At 39.7% G+C, this 20,269-nt stretch overlaps 1 protein-coding gene across 1 annotated transcript; it reads right to left on the reverse strand.

Annotated features, from left to right (window-relative positions):
* Positions 1-211: 211 nt before the first annotated feature.
* LOC110627798 (indole-3-acetic acid-amido synthetase GH3.10) lies at positions 212-3,920 on the reverse strand. Its single transcript, XM_021774163.2, has 4 exons — positions 3,514-3,920; positions 3,020-3,121; positions 2,085-2,911; positions 212-900 (listed from the first exon to the last, which is right to left on the reverse strand). Exons 1-4 carry the CDS (start codon positions 3,846-3,848, stop codon positions 365-367), a joined length of 1,800 nt encoding a protein of 599 aa, XP_021629855.1. The 5' UTR covers positions 3,849-3,920; the 3' UTR covers positions 212-364.
* Positions 3,921-20,269: the final 16,349 nt, after the last annotated feature.

Consider the following 20,269-nt stretch of genomic DNA (forward strand, 5'->3'; position numbering starts at 1 on the left):
GCTATGTGATGTGTAGTTTTTAAAGTATAAAAGAAAATAATCATAAAGGTAAATGTAAGCAATTTTTATCCTACATGAGAATTGGAGTGGCCATCGTAGATATCCACCTTATCACGTTCTCCTTTTTGCATATCAAACTAATCATAATACAGCTTTACCTTTTGGCCGCATCACATAGCATCAAAGATGGCAAAATCTCCCGTAAGTGAACTTACAATAATTAATATATTGCTGTAAATAAAACCAGAAAGAACTACGCATTCGTAAAGTCAAAAGAAGTACAATGTGTTTAATTGTATCTGTTGATCTAGAATAGTAAAATTCTAGGTTATAAATAGTTATACTATAGGAATTCTTTCATCTTTCAGCCGTACGCAGTGCTGCGAAACCTTTTAATGGTACACGTATTGAGAATTCTCAAGAGGACCTGGTTGCTTGTGCACCTAGGAGTCTTGAACTGGCTCAATGCAGACCCATTCCCTATAAAATAATCCATGATTTTCTTGAAAGTTCCTCTCTCCACGATGCAAAGCTCTAATGGTCCAATGGAATTGGCTTTTCTTGAAACCACATAACCATGGTCCAGAAAAGATGCATCCATTTCCCTGCAACACTCTTCAAGAACACCCTCTTCTACCTCTCCTTTTATTTCCCAGTAAATTATATAGTAACCAGGTTGGTTCGCGACATCAGCATGGCTAGTAAAATCAACAAGCTCCGCTCTAGCCTTGCTCAGCAGCTGAGAACCCCTTTCCACCACTAGTTGAAGGTCTTTCTCAGTATTCTTGTCAATGTTTACTGTTAGTATTAGCTTTCTCCTGCATATAAAGTTCAATTTGGGGGTTCCTTTGTGGAAACCAGCTACTTCCACTACATCTCCTAACCTGTATCTATAAAGCCCTGAAAGGAAGGAAACATGGAAAAGAGTTCTCTTCATGCATATTAGCTAGAGATAGTTCATAAGTGCATGAAAATTGAAGCAATTATCACTACATAATAAATTCAAGGAACTGTTAAAAATTATTTTTATATATATTTAAATAAAAAAATAAAAATTATATATTTTTAAACGGTTTAAATTTATTTTTGTTATCATAATATAAAATAATAATTTATTTATTTTTTATAATTAATAAAATTAATATAGAAAAAATTCCACTTTTACAGATGATGCAAAAACTGAATGCTACGTTAAACCTTACAAGGTAGAGTAGCGAATAGGGTAATAAATTAACGATGACTCCAGAATCTTGTGCGCCACACAAAACCTAATAGAATACGTGGCAATTATTTACTATTTTTTTTCCTTTAATTGCCACAATGTCTATTATACGTGTCAGTCACTTTCCCTTCCTGTCTCACTGTCACTAATGGATTGTGAGACAGATTATATAAGTAAATAATTTTTCCATTAACTCAAATTCATATCAGATAAATATGAAAAAAAAAATGCTTTCTCATGTAAAAGTTCTGCGCCATCAAAATTTAAATTTAATTATTTTTAATTAAAAAAAATATGTGACATTTCATCTTTCCTATTAAAAATATATTTATTATTATTATTACTTGCAAACTGATTCATAATAGACCAAGAAACACCCAGCATAGTTATTGTGGCATGTGTCTACATGCATGAACAATTAATGTCCCATTCAAATAGTAGAGTCAAAACTTAAACATCGCTCATAACAAGTTGCCGAGAATTTTGAATCGAAATCTATCCATACCATTAATTCATCCCTAGCTAGTAACTTTCCTCGATGTAATAACAGATCTTCTACCATTGAAAGGTTTAGATTTTATGGACTTCTGTGATCTTCAACAGTCCACTTGTCTATGTCAAACAGATGCCTTGCTTTGTTCTAGGCTACTGTGGATTAAAACATAGATAGCTAATGGACAAACTTATAGTGGGACTAAATGTGGGAGGACAAGTTGCCATTCCCATGACACATATATGGTTAGAAATGCTCATTTGGGCCTACCAGTTTGCCATATATCAAACCTATAAGATTTAAATTTCGTGGGATAGCATCATTTCTAAAGAAAAAATAAAAAAAAATATATTAAAAAAAGCAACTTACCAGTAAAAGTAGTGAGGATAATCTCGTACTCTTGTCCAAGCTTAACTTTAGAAAGTGGAACTGGCTCATCTTCTACGAAGTCATCAATGGCTGGACTGCAATCTTGATTCTGCCTGTGAAGTGGCATGAACTCAAAATAAGAAAAAGTGGGTATTACTGCGAAGGTAACATTCTCTGGAGACAAAGATGGATCCATATTAACCCCAATCCAACTCTCTGTGGATCCATAGTCAGCGCTAACTAATGGTAAATCCCCAGCATAATGCCTTAATTTTTTCACGTAAGGTTGCATGGAGCCTGTCATTATGGAATATACATACTTGGCATTAGGCCACAGCTTAGGAATCAAACCAAACCAATCCAGATTTTCTAGCTTGTTGCAGCTTTCTTCAATTCTTGAAGCTAATAACATTGGGTTTGGAGATGAGATGATATTCAACACAGCTTTCCTCATTTCAGGCGAGGTGATTCTTGAACTTAAAGTGCCTTCTTTAAGGTCATTGCATATCTCTCGCCATATCTCTTCAAATGCTGCAAAGGATTGTACTATGCTATAGGCAAAAGTGGAGGTTATGAATTCTACTTGATCATAAAAGAAGAGGCCAAGCAGAAGATGGCAATAAGTGGACTGCTTATAGTCTCCACCAGAAATGACTTCTGGTGGGCTACATGTGAAGGACTTAGTTTTTTCTTGCTTGATCCTGAACTCTTCACTTGCATAATAGTGGGTTGTAGCTGTTCCTACTGTTAAGCCCCCTTTTGTTTTGAATTGTTTGCTACTGTATATGAACTCTAGGATCTTTCCTCCTTCCCTTGTGGGATAAACCCTATATCAACGAGTGAGAGAGAGAGAGGGGGGGAGATAACTAATATGTATGCCAAATAGAGCTTAAATAATATAGTTATCAAACTAAAAAGGAGAGTTCTGATAGAACCTTGATCTGTAAGCAGCTGCCAAGGTGAAAATTTGTAGAGTAGTCCGGGAGCTATGGCGAGTGAAGGGAACAAACTTCGGTCTTCCATCTGTGGTTCCAGAGCTACAAGCCATTACCCATGAAAAGAATATCAGAATATTGAATACAAAGAAAAACAAATCTGAGAGCTGTAGTGGAATCCTATCAAGGCAATATGAAAGTGGCTTGAATATGACCTGGTTTTGCCTCAAGTCTCGCAAGGCTATATAAGATAACCTTGAGCTACCCAATAAAATATGAAATAGAAGGAAAAAAAATAAGAGTGATCTTACCCTTAAACTCATTATTGTATCAAAGGAATTGAGAGTTTAAGTTACTATTTCGCATATGCAAAAGTCAAATCATATCCATTTGATATTACATGTTACTCTATAAGGATTTTTAAGAAAAGGGGACAAACAATAACTATAATAATAAATTTTAAATAAAAAGAGCAAATTAAGAAGGGGACCTGCCTTAAGGAGAGAGTGGATATAGGTTGTTGTGTGAGTAACGGACTTGTGTCCCCATCTGCGATTCTATGAATATAAGGCTCTAAATCTGCATGGCAGGCGAGAGGCACCAAAGAGGTATAAAGAGATTCCAATGCACATGAATCCATATCTTGGACTTTAATATCGCCTATCCATTTCTTGAGATATTCCACACCCCAGTTGAGTTCAAGAATCCGGCGAAGAGTCTCCGTCTGGACGAGGCCAGCTTTCTCTGATATGCTGTCGAACCAAGCAATACTGTCATAGTAACCATGGCTTCCATTAGTGTCAATATTGAAAGAAGCTGCGGATTCCATTACGATGGTGGGAGGAGCAGTATCATAATAGTGGCTGTAGTGGGTGCCAATAAAGCACAGTGAAGGAGAGAAGACGGGGGGGGGGGGGGGGGCTGCTGTGTGGGTCTTTCTTTACATGTACATGGAGGCCTCAAGAGGAGCCCACCTACTGAAATATCCTTCTCTTGGTTGCGTTTATTTCATCTGGAGGTTTGTCCTGTAGGTAAAAGGTCAATGAGACTCCTAATATTGCAGAAGTTCCCATCTTGGTATGGTACGATGGTTTCTACACCACAAGATATGGCTTGTCAGCCGGCCTAAAATCTCATTAAATAATTTTAAATCTATTTTTCACATGTTCAAAATAATTAAATTAAATTATTTAATAATTTCTAAATTATATATTATATATTTCTTTTTCATTTTATATTCCACCGAGATTAAAATCTCATAATTTTTTTGCTAAATTTGCAATTCAATTTGATATGGATCAAGAAAATTTTAAAATACAAATAAATTAAATTTTTTCATAAAAAAATAGATATAAAAGGGAATGTTTTTCTTTATAATTTACTATATAATATTTAAAATTTAATAAGACTTATAACTTAAATCCTATTTTTTAATGGTAGATAATTCATTTTTAGAGTTTTTATTTTATTAATAAAATAATCAACCTATTAAATTTTAATAAAAGAAAGATTTTGTTAATAAAATTTTAATAAAAATATTATCTTATTGGTATTTATTCTTCTTCACTATTTGAAATAAATCATTTATAAAATATTTAATATTTCTATATCTTTTTTGTAGTATTAGATATTTGGAGAGAAGTAAGGGAATTAACTCCTTTTTATCAAGAGAATTTTAAACATATATTGGCAACTCATTTAGAGTGTGGTAGAAATTTTAAACATATATTGGCAACTCATTTAGAGCGTGGTAGATTAAGATTGGTTCAAAAGCTAAGAAAATTAATTAAGAAATTGAGGTTGTTATTTTTCGGAATTTTTAGAGTAGATAAAACTAGAAATTTAACTACAAAATTAAGAAATTAAACTACCAAATTTTTAAGCTAAGTAAAAAAGAAAAATTTGTAATTCAATTAAAATTTTAATTAATTCAAATAAAAACTTAAAATTTTCTAATTAATTATCTTAAAGTGAATAAATAAACAATCGAATTGCACTTAATTAAATTGATTATTTTGATTATTTAATTTAATTTAATTATTAATTTTATAAAATTTTAATTTTTAATTCGATTTGATTGTATAACCAAAATTAGTAGAGAAAATCAAACCTGACTGCATGCATATAAACATATTAAAACCCTAAATTCTGACCCCCATATTTATTTCTCTCACGCTTCTCTGCTGCCGCCCACCCTCCTTCTCCTTCTCCTCTCGCTCATTCCCATCTCTCACTTTATAGATTGACCAACAACCTCCACTCCTTGGGCATTTTTTCTATTTAAATATTTTTCCTTAAATAACATTACCTAAAATCTAGTCTGAAAAAAAAAATTTTCAAGTCAGGACGAATCCCTGCATTAATGTATTTTTAAAGTTGAATAAGTTTTATGAGTGCAGTAATATAGTTTTATTTTTTTATTATAAAAATAATACTTACTAACTTTCGAGTATATTATGATATGTTATTTCGAATATGTTATGATATGTTATGACGGTTATGAAAAGATTAGAACTGTCCATTCTACGCTCATGGCACTATGTAAAGAAAGATCAGGGCTGTCCATTCTACGCCTCTGACACTATGAACATGTTATGTTATATTTAAGAGAAAGTCTTAGGGAACACCCGTCGTGGGCCGAGCACTATTGGAATTTGTAGAGGATTACTGGTGACAAGTTTATCTTGATATGAATTGCTTGTGTTGTGATGTATTCATATGATCATATGTTTCATTGAACTTTTTTTTTTTTTCCGGCTCACTAGGCTCTTATAACTTATCCCTTTCCCTTAACCCTACGCTTGCGAGATCAAAGTTAACTCGGAAAGTCGGCTGAGTTGCTGGTATAGCCTGTTATAATAGTATAGCTATGGACATGTATTAATTTGTGAATTAGAATTGTGTTTTGCCCGGGTTCTTCCTTATAATTCCTGCTTCATGGTCCTTTTATATAAAAGTTTTTAAGTATAAGTTATGTTTGAACTGCGCTTGAGACATATTTTGTTGACCATACTGGAGCATTTGATGAGGGCTCTAGTATGGGTTTTATGTTTTTAATTATGATGCATGTACAGGTTGAGTCTTGGTTCATGTAATGATTATGTTTTTGTTGTTCGTGTGATCATGTATGGGATTATATCAGGTGTAACAGGATGTATAGTAGGCTTGCTACGAGTTTCGATGACTTTAAGTCAATCTGAACTCTAGCGCCAATAGTGATCCGGTTCCCGAGTCGTTACATCAAAACTAAGCACAATCAACAAATATTCCAGCCTATATAAGCTTATGTTGCTAATGTATAACGATTGCATATATACCATAATCGTAATGCATTTCTCCCTTCTATCAATGATAAGCTATAGAGGAAGACATGTCCAGAGAACCACTTGCCAAGTCACAAAGCCGCTTGGGTAGGAGTATGATGAAAGAGGATATTGATAGAAGCAAGAGTGTCACTCTTAATATGCATGGAGCTGAAAGTGAAGATGAAGGAACCAACTCCATGTCCCTAGCAACCACTAGAAAGGCATACAAGAAGAAAGAGAGATTAAAATAAAAGATGGAGAGGCTAAAGGAAGAGTTGTTAGCTAAGCTCAAAAGCCAAAATAAGGCTCCAAGTAAGGTTGAGAATCTCCATTCTCAGCCTGAATCCAGGAAGAAACCATTCCTAAGAAATTTTTTATGCCAATGATGGCAGTGTATGATGGAATGAGCTACCCTAGTGACTGCATAATTAGTTACAAAACCTTCATGGAGTTACAGACTCACTAAGCTACCTTTGTTGTGTAAGGTATTCCCTACTATGCTAATAACAATAGCCTCAACCTAGTTCAACAACCTGAAAATTGAAAGCATGAAGAACTTTATTAATCTGGCCAATGCCTTTATAGGATGGTTTATCGCTAACGTGCTTCCTCAGAGGAAGGCCAAATACTTAGAAACAATCAAGTACAGGAAGGATGAGATGTTGAGGGACTATGTTGCCAAATTTAATACTGAGCCTTTACAGATTCTGGATCTAGACAGCTCTTGAGTCGTGGAAGCAATGAAGAAGGGGAAAATGTCAGTGGAGATTTTCAGTTCTTTGAGCAAGAAGCCACCAACTACCCTATCAGATATAATGCAAAGGGTGGAGAAAGACATCTGACAAGACAATGCTCTAGTGAAGAGTCATTTGCTAGAGAAGTTACGGAGAAAGAGACCTATAATAATGAAAGTAGGAGGGAGTATATAGATAGGAGATTGGATTCGGGTCCTAGAGCTTTAGACAAGCATTTATCTAACAAAGAATCAGACTACTAACCAAGACATAATTTCAGCCTATCATGATACGACACCATTGAATGCTTCTAGGGCAATATTCTCATAGTGGTGCAGAACAAAGACTTTTTTCAATAGTCTCAACAACTCAAGTCTAACCTAAAAAGGTGAGACCCAGACAAATACTCCCAGTATTACCACGTTCTAGGCTATGATACTAATAGTTGTTTTTAGCTAATCAATGAGATCAAGAGACTAATAAAGATAGGCTACTCGAAAAACTTCATCAAGAAAGAAATAGGAAATACCAGGCCAAGAGAAGAGGGGAGACAACTAAATAGAAGAGCACTTGACCTGTAAATGATGGATTTAGAGGGACCATACATATGATAGCGAGGGAGGAAGCAGAGAAATCACTCCGAGCCATAAGAAATGAAGAAGAAACAGGAAGCAAAAGAGGTAAAGGTATTACAAGTTGTAAAACACTTTCTCGCCACGATGTCTTTCTCAACCAATGACGAGAAAGGGGTGGAGAAGCCTCATGATGATGCTTTGGTCATTAAAGCCATCATCAACAATTTTAAAGTCCGTAAGGCTTTTATAGACGACAAAAGCAACGTCAATCCTTTGAGCTACTGAGTGTTTCAAGGCTATGAAGATACTAAAGGAGCGTTTGAATAGAGATCAAGCCTTGCTACACTATGAGAAGACCAAACTATTTCTCACTTTAAGAGCTCTCCCTACTCTTAGACTCAATATGCTCAATTTTTGGTGGTGAAGCTACCTCTTCTGTACAATGCAATACTAGGACACCAATCCTATATGACTCCTATCCTTTTTGCTACCGTAGAACAGCCTGTACCAACTTCCAGTCAACGTCTTTCGGTGCATCGTCTAATGACTCCTCTTCCTCAAACTTGTCCTTCCTTTTGGACTGCATCTGGATTGCCTTTGTTCGAGTCTTTGAGGTATCAATGGAGGCTTCTTCCCGAGTTTTGCATTGCTCGAAAGTAACTTGCAAATCTTTTGACGTACTGGAGTATTTGTCCAATACTCATATTATTGGGATCTGCTTCGTTGACTATAGAGGGTGTGTTTTATTCACTGCTAGGAGTGGAAGAAATGATAACGTCCTCATTAGTAGCAACCTTAGTAGTAACTCGTGAATCGCCGGCCATTTCGAAAGAGAAAAATAAATTTTTTTTAAGAGAAAAGGGGATAAGAGACCAGTTTTAATCTAAATGAACAGAGACAATTCAATGGTTTCCCAACAATTGAACCAAATAATGCAGCCGAAATGATACTGTGCTGCAATTGATCAACCTGCAAGAAAGAGAATGTAAGGGGTTGGCGCCTATGACAGCTATTCCAACGCTCAAGTTAGTAAATTGGAGAGAAGGACAAATGTAATATAATAGTTTAAACTCAAGAATAGTTGTGTATCAATTGCATATCTTTGTCTTTGTCATCACTAGTTTTTATATTGTAAGAAGAGAGAATCAATTATAGTATTTCCTAAAAATCTGATAATGATGTGGCTACCTCATTGATAAGGGATCTCACTAGCTTATTGATCGGGAATCTCGTGATTACAAGCGTAATGGTCGTCTGTTGGATTGTGCCTAATAAAGAGTCGTATGCTGCAGTGTCTAGGTCTTTCTCTCCACGGGTGGGACCGCATATCGGCTTATCAAATTCTTACCATGTGTCTCTATCTTATGGTTACAGTTCATAATTTACTTTGGATGATTGTTAAGTATCAATATAAATAAATTATCACACTAATTGTGTTTAAGAAAATTAACTCATTAGTCAATATAGAGAAAATTAGAGATTAGTTATTATAAAGAAAATTAAGGATCCTACTGTAACAGCCCGGAAACCGAACTGCCACCGGCACTAGGATCCAGATCGACTTAAGGTCGCCGGGACCCGTAGTAAGCCTGCTATCCTGTCTGTATACCTGTGAAATCCCATATATGATCATACATTTGCTGTAAAAACATAAAACTTTTCTTCATTCTCAGGCTTAACCTGTGCATGCAATCTTTCTATTCTCTACTAATCCCTACTAGAGCTCCTCATGGCCCTAGGCGGATCAAACTCATCATGTTAAGCCTGGTTTTACTCATAAACATACAACAATAATGAAACATATATACACTGATCATGTGACTCCACAAAGGGATTACAACTCTTATAGTCAAGCACCATTCTATACACTATACATAAACCTTATCTCTTTACATTTACATGTCCACACTAGCTATTACAAGACTCTGTACTCTTCCTGTACCCTGCTGAGTTCTCTCTGACCTCTGAACCTGCACAACTGAAGTTAGGGGAGAGGGATGAGCTACAATAGCCCAGTGAGCAGAATAGGCAAATACAGGTGATAAAACATGCTCTCATGGAATGCAACACATAATCACATAACCTCGGCCGGACGGATCAAAACTCCCTCTATCTCATCTGGGGTACCTAAGTACCATGTGCCTGGTCCCCGTAGGGCTGTTCCAGGTCTTTGTATATGTGCCTGGTCCCCGTAGGGCTGTTCCAGGTCTTTCCTCTGAGGGCTAATGAATCCTCACGAAGTCCGTGCCGTCTCACATAAGCAATGTACAAGGAGCAATGCCAAGTACAAGGATAAATGCAATGCATCATCGTTGTGTACACTAATGCACTCACCCTATAGCATATTCATGATGCATGAAGCATGATAAAATATTCAGTTCTCATATTAAAACATTAAGTTAATTCCACTCACATGTAGTTCTCTCTGCACTGACTCTGCAGGTTCTGACACTGGACTCACTGCTGACCTCCCTGATTCCTCTGGTCCGTACCTACACAGGTGGACTCAAATGAGGGACTAAACTCACTCAAGAACATCTCTAAGAAACTCCCCAAAACCCCTCTAAACAATCCTCAAACCATCACATAAAACATGCAAAAGAAAGCTGGACAGGGCACTTTCGGCGGCAGGTTCGGCGGCCGAAACCCCACTCCAGAGACGAAACTCATGCATGTTCGGCGGCACCTTCGGCGGCCGAAGGTCTCGTCCAGAGACGAAACTCACACACTTTCGGCGGCCAAACTTCTTCTTTCGGCGGCCGAAAGTCCCTTTCTAAACCGAAAGCCTAGCTTTCGGGGGCAACCTTTGGCAGCCGAACTGCCTCCACAAAGGGTTCGGCGGCCGAACCTTCCTTCGGCGGCCGAACCTGGTTTTGCCCGAAGGGCAGAACCCTGCTCTGTTTCATGCAAACTTTGCCCAAAAACCTACAAACATGCATATCAACTACTCCCAACTAGCATATACACATAGATATGCACAAAGGGGTCTAAAACTATCTTAAAACCCCAAACAAACATAGCACATAACACTTAAACATGCTGGAACACCACAAATCACCAAAAACCTCACCTAAACCTAAACATGCATACTACCCATACAAACTTCATAAAAACCTTTCAAAATCATCAAAGAAGCTAAGGATCTTCACTTACCTCTTCAAGAACTTGAGGATGAAGAATCCTAACGTGGAGATATGAAGAAAAGCTCTTCCAAAGCTCCAAGCTTCAAACCTTGGTTCTTTTGCTCAAAACCTTCATAAATCACCAAAACTCTTAAAACTCTTGAAAGATTTGATGAAAATCATGGAAAACATGAAAGTCAACGTGGGGAGAGGCTGAAACTCACCTCTGGCTGCAAGTGGAGGAGAAATAACCTCCTTCCACCGACCCTTGGCCCTTTTATAGGTGGCTGGCCAGACCACCTTCGGCAGCCGAACGTGAAGCCGCAACCATGCAATGTTCGGCGGCCGAAAGTGACCTTCGGCGGCCGAACCTTTGCATTTCTCCCTTGTTGCTTTTCTTTCAAAACTCAAGGCTTTTTAACAATTCAAAACATAAAAACACTTGGAAAACATATGTCTTACCCTTCTCGAGGGTTCCGACACCCGAGATTCCACCGGACTACAGGAATTCCGATGCCGGACTCGAGCCGGGTATTACATTCTCCCCCCCTTAAGAACATTCATCCCCGAATGTCCCTAACACAACATAAACACATAGAAAAGGGGAAAAACTAACCTTAAAACAGATATGGGTATTGCTGGAGCATGGACTCCCGAGTCTCCCAAGTGCACTCTTCTAGGTTGTGGTGGTTCCACAGCACTTTCACCATTGGTATCTCCTTGTTTCTCAGCTTTCTGATCTGGGTGTCAAGGATCCGCACTGGCTGCTCTACATAGGTGAGATCACTTAAGATTTCCACCTCAGGTTCACTAAGAACCTTCTCTGGATCTGACACAAACTTCCGCAACATAGAAACATGGAATACCGGGTGAATGCGTTCCATAGAAGCAGGTAAATCTAGCTTATACGATACAGGCCCGATCTTCTGCAAGATCTCAAAGGGACCAATGTACCGTGGGGCCAGTTTACCCTTCGTTCCAAACCGAACCACTCCCTTCATCGGAGACACCTTAAGCAATACCATATCCCCCTCCTGGAACTCTATCTGTTTCCTACGGATATCTGCATAGCTTTTCTGTCTGCTTACAGCTGTTCTGATCCTCTCTCTGATGATAGGCACTACCTTGCTGGTTATCTCAACTAACTCTGGCCCTGCAAGAGTTTTCTCTCCTACCTCTTCCCAGCAAACAGGTGTTCGGCACTTCCTCCCATACAAAGCTTCATAAGGGGCCATCCCTATGCTAGCATGATGGCTGTTGTTGTAGGCAAACTCCACCAGAGGTAGATGCTGCCTCCAAGAACCGCCAAAGTCTAACACACACATTCTCAGCATATCTTCAATGGTCTGGATGGTTCTCTCAGACTGACCGTCTGTCTGTGGATGGAAAGCAGTGCTGAAATCCAACCTTGTGCCCATTTCATTTTGCAGACTCCGCCAAAACCTGGAGGTGAACTGAGGTCCTCGATCTGATACGATCGACACTGGAACTCCATGCAACCTTACTATCTCGTCTACATACACCTGCGCCAACTTGTCCACAGAGTAGTTACTTCTGACTGGAATGAAGTGAGCAGATTTAGTGAGTCTATCCACAATCACCCATATGGAGTCTAGTCTGTTAGACGTCGCCGGTAACCCCACTACAAAATCCATAGCGATGTTCTCCCATTTCCATTCTGGAATCGGCAGTGGGTTAAGCATTCCAGCCGGCTTCTGGTGCTCTAGCTTCACCCTTTGACATGTCTCGCAGGCTGACACGAACTGTGCTACTTCTCTCTTCATTGCTGGCCACCAATACACCCTTCGCAGATCTTGATACATCTTGGTGGCTCCCGGGTGAATGCTATACCGCGTATTATGAGCTTCCCTCATAATATCTGCTTTCAACCTGCTATCATCTGGTACACATAACCTCTTACCATGTCGAAGAATCCCCTCACTATCAATTCTGAACTCTGCACTGTTGCCCGACTGAATAGTCCTGGCAATCTTCACTAACTCGGGGTCTTCGTGCTGTTTCAGAGCCACTTGCTCTAGAAACACTGGGGTCACTCTCATCTGTGCGAGCAAAACACCTGTACCAGATAACTGTAACTGTAACCCGTCTTACACGAGCTTGTAGAAATCCTTCACCACCGGTCTTCTCTCTACTGCAATGTGGGATAAACTGCCTAGTGACTTTCGGCTTAAGGCATCAGCTACAACATTCGCCTTGCCCGGATGATACTGGATCTTACAATCGTAATCACTGAGCAATTCTACCCACCGTCTCTGCCTCAAGTTTAACTCTCTCTGACTTAAGATGTGCTGCAGGCTCTTATGATCCGTATAGATCTCACATTTTACCCCATAGAGGTAATGCCTCCACATCTTAAGTGCAAAGATAACAGCTGCCATCTCCAGATCGTGTGTCGGGTAATTTAGCTCGTGCTTCTTCAGCTGTCTAGAAGCATAAGCTATCACTCGGTCATTTTGCATCAACACACAACCTAATCCCACTCGGGATGCATCACAGAACACTGTGAAATCTTCATCACTAATCGGCAGAGCTAACACCGGTGCTGAAGTTAACCGTCTCTTCAACTCTGCAAAACTCTCCTCACATTCCTCTGACCATACAAACTTCTGATTCTTTCTGGTCAGTCTGGTCATAGGAGCAGCTATCTTCGAGAAGTCCTGAACAAACCTCCGATAGTAGCCTGCCAAACCCAGAAAACTCTTGATCTCGGTCACCGTAGTGGGTGTAGGCCAATTGGCTACTGCCTCTACCTTTTTAGGATCTACTGCGATACCGTCTTCTGATACAACATGTCTCAAAAAGGAAATGCTCCTTAACCAGAACTCGCACTTGGAGAACTTGGCATACAAGCCATGCTCTCTCAAGGTTTGCAACACTATCCGCAGATGCTGGGCATGCTCCTCTGCATTCCTGGAGTACACCAAGATATCATCAATAAAGACGATCACAAAACGATCCAAGTACTCCCTGAACACCCTGTTCATGAGATCCATGAATGCTGCAGGGGCGTTAGTCAACCCGAACGGCATCACAAGGAACTCATAATGCCCATATCTGGTTCTGAACGCAGTCTTGGATACATCTCCTTCCCTGATCTTCAACTGATGGTATCCGGATCTCAGATCTATTTTAGAAAAACAACCTGCTCCTGCCAGCTGGTCGAAGAGATCATCGATCCTGGGTAACGGATACTTATTTTTGATAGTGACTTTGTTCAACTGTCTATAGTCGACACAAAGTCTCAGAGGTCCATCCTTCTTTCTAACAAATAAGACTGGAGCACCCCAGGGTGAGGTACTCGGGCGGATGAAACCCTTAGCTACCAAATCCTGTAACTGCTCTTTCAACTCTCGCAACTCTGCTGGTGCCATCCTGTAGGGAGGAATAGAGATCGGTCTGGCATTGGGCATCAACTCAATCTCGAACTCTATTTCCCTATCCGGTGGCAGTCCTGGAAGCTCTTCAGGAAACAAATCTGGGAAGTCTCTGACAACTGGTACTGAGGATGGTTCCCTAACCTGACTGTCTAGCTCTCTCACATAAGCTAGGAACCCCTGACACCCCTTCCTTAACATCCTACGAGCCTGGAGGGCTGATATCAAACCCCTAGGTGTCCCTCTCTTGTCTCCTCTGAAGACACACTCTGATCCATCCTGGTCTCTGACACTGACTACCTTGTCTCTACAGTTCAGGGTAGCATCATACGTAGATAACCAATCCATCCCTAGAATGACATCAAAATCTGTCAACTCTAGAACCACCAGGTCAGCTGGAAGGTATCTACTCTCTATGCACACTGGACTGAACCAACAGACTAACTCTGCCAAAGATGGATCACATTTGGGTCCACTGACCCATAGAGGACACTCTAACTCAGACACCATCAGACCCAACCTCTCTGCAGCTCTAGAAGAAATGAAAGAGTGAGAAGCACCGGGGTCCATTAAAGCATACACCTCTGAACACCCAATGATGAGATTACCTGACACCACCGTGTTCGACGTGTCTGCCTCCTGCTGAGTCAGGGTGAAAATCCGTGCTGGGGCTGACGGACCTGCACCTCGGGAACCCATCCCTGATGAAGAGGCTGCCCCTCTTCCTCTTCCTCTGCCACTGCTTGGTGGTATGGCTGAAGCTACTGGCTGTACTACACTGCCCGTACTCATCTGCTGGGATGGTGCAACCAAAGTCGCCTGAGGACATTCCCGTGCATAATGTCCCTCCTGCCCACATCTATAGCAGGCTGTGGATCCCAACTGACAAGCTCCTCTATGCTGTTTGCCACACCTCTTGCACACTGGAAAATCTGCGCCAGAACTGGAGCCACTACTCATTCCCAGACCCGACTTAAGCCTGTTCCAGAACTTGCCTCTCTTTCCTCTGAATTTCTCCCATCTCTTCTTACTTGCACTTGCTGTACCCTGTGATGAGGAACCTGGTTTAACACCAGAAGACTGTGCCTTAACTACACCTTGACTTATGGCACTGGCCTCCATCTTTCTAGCAGCATCCACAATAGAGTGGAAACTTTCCTTCTCCGCATGAAGAATCAAAGAGAAATACCTGGGATGAAGCCTTGTGGCATATCTCTTTGCCTTTTTCTGATCTGTATCATATGCCTGACCGACATATGGCAACAATTCCAGGAACTTATCTGTATATGCATCAACACTCATCTCCTCCGTCTGTCGCAACTGCTCAAACTCCACAACCTTTAGTTCCCTCGAACTGTCAGGAAAAGCCCATCCAGCAAATTCATTGGCGAACTCTTCCCATGTCATACTCTCAAGTCTCGGGTCCACATAGTTCTTGAACCATTCTCTAGCTTTCTTACACCTTAAAGTGAACCCTGCCATCTCAATGGCTCTACCATCATCTGCTCCCAACTCACTTGTTATCATTCTGACTGCACTGAGATACTCAAAGGGATCATCTCCTGTATTGAATTTCGGAGCATCCAACTTTAAGTACTCGGTCATCTTCACCTTACTTCCCCCTGAAGAACTGGGTTGCTGTGCTTCCACAACAGGGGCTAATGGTTCAGGAGGTGGTGGTGGAGGAACTGGTTCCCTCACTTCAAGCTGTACTGGACTTGGATGAACAGGTGGGGGTGGATACATGTGATATGGTGGATAAAAGGAAGGATAGGGCATATATGGCATGTAGGGTGGATATGGGGCAAAACTGGAGTAATCCGACGTGCCTCCCATCGGATACTCTGGGCCCTGTGGAAAGGGTGGATAGCCAAACCCCGAGGCCTGCATGCCTCCCTGGGACTCCCCCATACCTTCTTCTGACCTTCCTACACCCATGCTTACATCTCTACTCTGACCCTCTTCCATCACACCTCTTTCTTCTACTGACCTTCCCCCTCTGCTTACTCCTCTCCTGCTCTCGTCAGAAGACCTTCTAGGGTCTCGTGACGTTCCTTCCCTGCTTGACCTGTGAGATCTTGCCCTTGGCAAGGCAGGTGGACGAGCAGCTGTACCCTCACTTACAGGTGGGACTCCAGTCAATCTCGCGGATCGACGAGTTCCTCGCATCTTCACTCTCTGGAAAACAACAAATCACATAACACATCAGCAACACATCAAAAACATGCACATGCATAACTCAGGGCATTGCACATCAGCAGAACATCCTATCCTCGTGGACATGTTTTTCCTATAGTGCTTGACCTGCTAAACCTCTCTATGAGCCCAACTCTCTCTATAGGTCCGACCATATGAACCTAGGGCTCTGATACCAATCTGTAACAGCCCGGAAACCGAACTGCCACCGGCACTAGGATCCAGATCGACTTAAGGTCGCCGGGACCCGTAGTAAGCCTGCTATCCTGTCTGTATACCTGTGAAATCCCATATATGATCATACATTTGCTGTAAAAACATAAAACTTTTCTTCATTCTCAGGCTTAACCTGTGCATGCAATCTTTCTATTCTCTACTAATCCCTACTAGAGCTCCTCATGGCCCTAGGCGGATCAAACTCATCATGTTAAGCCTGGTTTTACTCATAAACATACAACAATAATGAAACATATATACACTGATCATGTGACTCCACAAAGGGATTACAACTCTTATAGTCAAGCACCATTCTATACACTATACATAAACCTTATCTCTTTACATTTACATGTCCACACTAGCTATTACAAGACTCTGTACTCTTCCTGTACCCTGCTGAGTTCTCTTTGACCTCTGAACCTGCACAACTGAAGTTAGGGGAGAGGGATGAGCTACAATAGCCCAGTGAGTAGAATAGGCAAATACAGGTGATAAAACATGCTCTCATGGAATGCAACACATAATCACATAACCTCGGCCGGACGGATCAAAACTCCCTCTATCTCATCTGGGGTACCTAAGTACCATGTGCCTGGTCCCCGTAGGGCTGTTCCAGGTCTTTGTATATGTGCCTGGTCCCCGTAGGGCTGTTCCAGGTCTTTCCTCTGAGGGCTAATGAATCCTCACGAAGTCCGTGCCGTCTCACATAAGCAATGTACAAGGAGCAATGCCAAGTACAAGGATAAATGCAATGCATCATCGTTGTGTACACTAATGCACTCACCCTATAGCATATTCATGATGCATGAAGCATGATAAAATATTCAGTTCTCATATTAAAACATTAAGTTAATTCCACTCACCTGTAGTTCTCTCTGCACTGACTCTGCAGGTTCTGACACTGGACTCACTGCTGACCTCCCTGATTCCTCTGGTCCGTACCTACACAGGTGGACTCAAATGAGGGACTAAACTCACTCAAGAACATCTCTAAGAAACTCCCCAAAACCCCTCTAAACAATCCTCAAACCATCACATAAAACATGCAAAAGAAAGCTGGACAGGGCACTTTCGGCGGCAGGTTCAGCGGCCGAAACCCCACTCCAGAGACGAAACTCATGCATGTTCGGCGGCACCTTCGGCGGCCGAAGGTCTCGTCCAGAGACGAAACTCACACACTTTCGGCGGCCGAACTTCTTCTTTCGGCGGCCGAAAGTCCCTTTCTAAACCGAAAGCCTAGCTTTCGGGGGCAACCTTTGGCAGCCGAACTGCCTCCACAAAGGGTTCGGCGGCCGAACCTTCCTTCGGCGGCCGAACCTGGTTTTGCCCGAAGGGCAGAACCCTGCTCTGTTTCATGCAAACTTTGCCCAAAAACCTACAAACATGCATATCAACTACTCCCAACTAGCATATACACATAGATATGCACAAAGGGGTCTAAAACTATCTTAAAACCCCAAACAAACATAGCACATAACACTTAAACATGCTGGAACACCACAAATCACCAAAAACCTCACCTAAACCTAAACATGCATACTACCCATACAAACTTCATAAAAACCTTTCAAAATCATCAAAGAAGCTCAGGATCTTCACTTACCTCTTCAAGAACTTGAGGATGAAGAATCCTAACGTGGAGATATGAAGAAAAGCTCTTCCAAAGCTCCAAGCTTCAAACCTTGGTTCTTTTGCTCAAAACCTTCATAAATCACCAAAACTCTTAAAACTCTTGAAAGATTTGATGAAAATCATGGAAAACATGAAAGTCAACGTGGGGAGAGGCTGAAACTCACCTCTGGCTGCAAGTGGAGGAGAAATAACCTCCTTCCACCGACCCTTGGCCCTTTTATAGGTGGCTGGCCAGACCACCTTCGGCAGCCGAACGTGAAGCCGCAACCATGCAATGTTCGGCGGCCGAAAGTGACCTTCGGCGGCCGAACCTTTGCATTTCTCCCTTGTTGCTTTTCTTTCAAAACTCAAGGCTTTTTAACAATTCAAAACATAAAAACACTTGGAAAACATATGTCTTACCCTTCTCGAGGGTTCCGACACCCGAGATTCCACCGGACTACAGGAATTTCGATGCCGGACTCGAGCCGGGTATTACACCTACCTCTTGTAGTGCAGATCTAATCTTCACATGGTAAACTTTAAACCTATGATCCGTCAACACGAATCAATCTCGGCATGATTCACCATCCATGACCAAAGTCTTTCATGTCCAAATTTTTCTTAAAAGTCAAAAAGAAAAGGCTAAACTTTTCCTCACAAACTAGATGGGATGACTTGTAGAGTTAACAAATTAACTCATAACAGATAAAAATTTTCTCCCTGGCAAGAAGAAGATGAAGTGAAAGATGATAGAACAGAGGAACTCTCAAATTTTAGTGGAAGATAAACTGAAGCCATGCCTCTCTTTCCTCAAATTTTAGTGGAAGATAAACTGAGGCCATGCCTCTCTTTCCTCAAGTCTCTCCATTTACACAGCCTTGGGGTGGTTGGGCAGTGGATAAGAATTGAATTCCCTAACCCTAAATTCTCCCAAATAACTCCTAAATCATATATAATATTATTTTTTTTGTTAAAGATGCATGTATTAATTTTTTTAATTTAATTAATTTAATTAATCTCCACTAATTTAATTAATCAATCTCATAATCATAATTAATTAAATTAATTAAATTCATTAATCGTTATTAATAAATTATTAGACTAAATTAATATTTAGTCATTAACCCAATATAAAATTTTACTATTAAATGACTTAAAATCACTTGAAATAAGGGTTTGATCCATATATTAATTATATAGTCTTAAAAATAATTTCTATATATGTCACACATGTTTATTATTAAATTTAAATTAATTAAATTAATTATTCTCTTTTCAATTAATCATATTAATTAAATATGAATTAGACAAATATTTTGCCAAAAGCCTATTAAAAAAAATAAAATTTAATTTTACAGTTCTATCAAAATATATTTAAGTTACATGATATATTAAATCAAGTCCATATAAAATATGGCTTATAAATTATTTTACATTCTTTAATCCTTTGTCCTGAATGGCTTTAATTTATCAAATAAATTTCATATTTTTAAGATTTACGTTTTACCTGAAATAAGATTAACCATATAAATTTATTTATTTTATTTAAAATCTATATTCCACGTGAATGAAATTTATCACATGAATTTATTATCTCTATTAATTAAATTTTAATTTATCATGTTTAAATTTAATTCAAGTGATGGTAGAAACTTATAATGTAGATCGCTAACTAAATTTATTATTTAATATAATTAATTACACTAATTAAATTTATTATTTAATATAATTAATTAAATATAATTAATTAATTAACTAATCTTACCAAAATTAGTCATTATGTGTATGACTTTGTAGGTATAATCAACTAATAATAGAAATGAAAACAACCTTGTAATTAACATTCTATGCATTCTTGATTTCTACAAATCATGGTTAGTGTTTAACATAGCATGTTATGGTTACTATTTAAGAATGAATGTATTACTTCATTTAATCCAAACTATGATTATATTTAAGAATGAATGTATTACTTCATTTAATCCAAACTATAATTATAAATTATAATATAGTGAGGTCATTTACTCCCAATCATATAACCTTAATTTTAATTTTTAATTAGTAAGATTTAAATTAAAAATCCTGCTAAT

This window comes from Manihot esculenta, chromosome 12 (genome assembly GCF_001659605.2).
Source record: "Manihot esculenta cultivar AM560-2 chromosome 12, M.esculenta_v8, whole genome shotgun sequence".
In the NCBI taxonomy this organism is placed as follows: Eukaryota; Viridiplantae; Streptophyta; class Magnoliopsida; order Malpighiales; family Euphorbiaceae; genus Manihot; species Manihot esculenta.

What these genes read in the sequence shown, in the direction of transcription:
- LOC110627798 (XM_021774163.2), bottom strand. Translation starts at nt 3,848, where the DNA reads ATGGAATCCGCAGCTTCTTTCAATATTGACACTAATGGAAGCCATGGT. An exon ending in ATATCCACTCTCTCCTTAAG is followed by an intron (nt 3,122 to 3,513) that starts GCAGGTCCCCTT and finishes AATGGCTTGTAG; the next exon opens with CTCTGGAACCACAGATGGAA. An exon ending in TATCCTCACTACTTTTACTG is followed by an intron (nt 901 to 2,084) that starts GTAAGTTGCTTT and finishes CCTTCCTTTCAG; the next exon opens with GGCTTTATAGATACAGGTTA.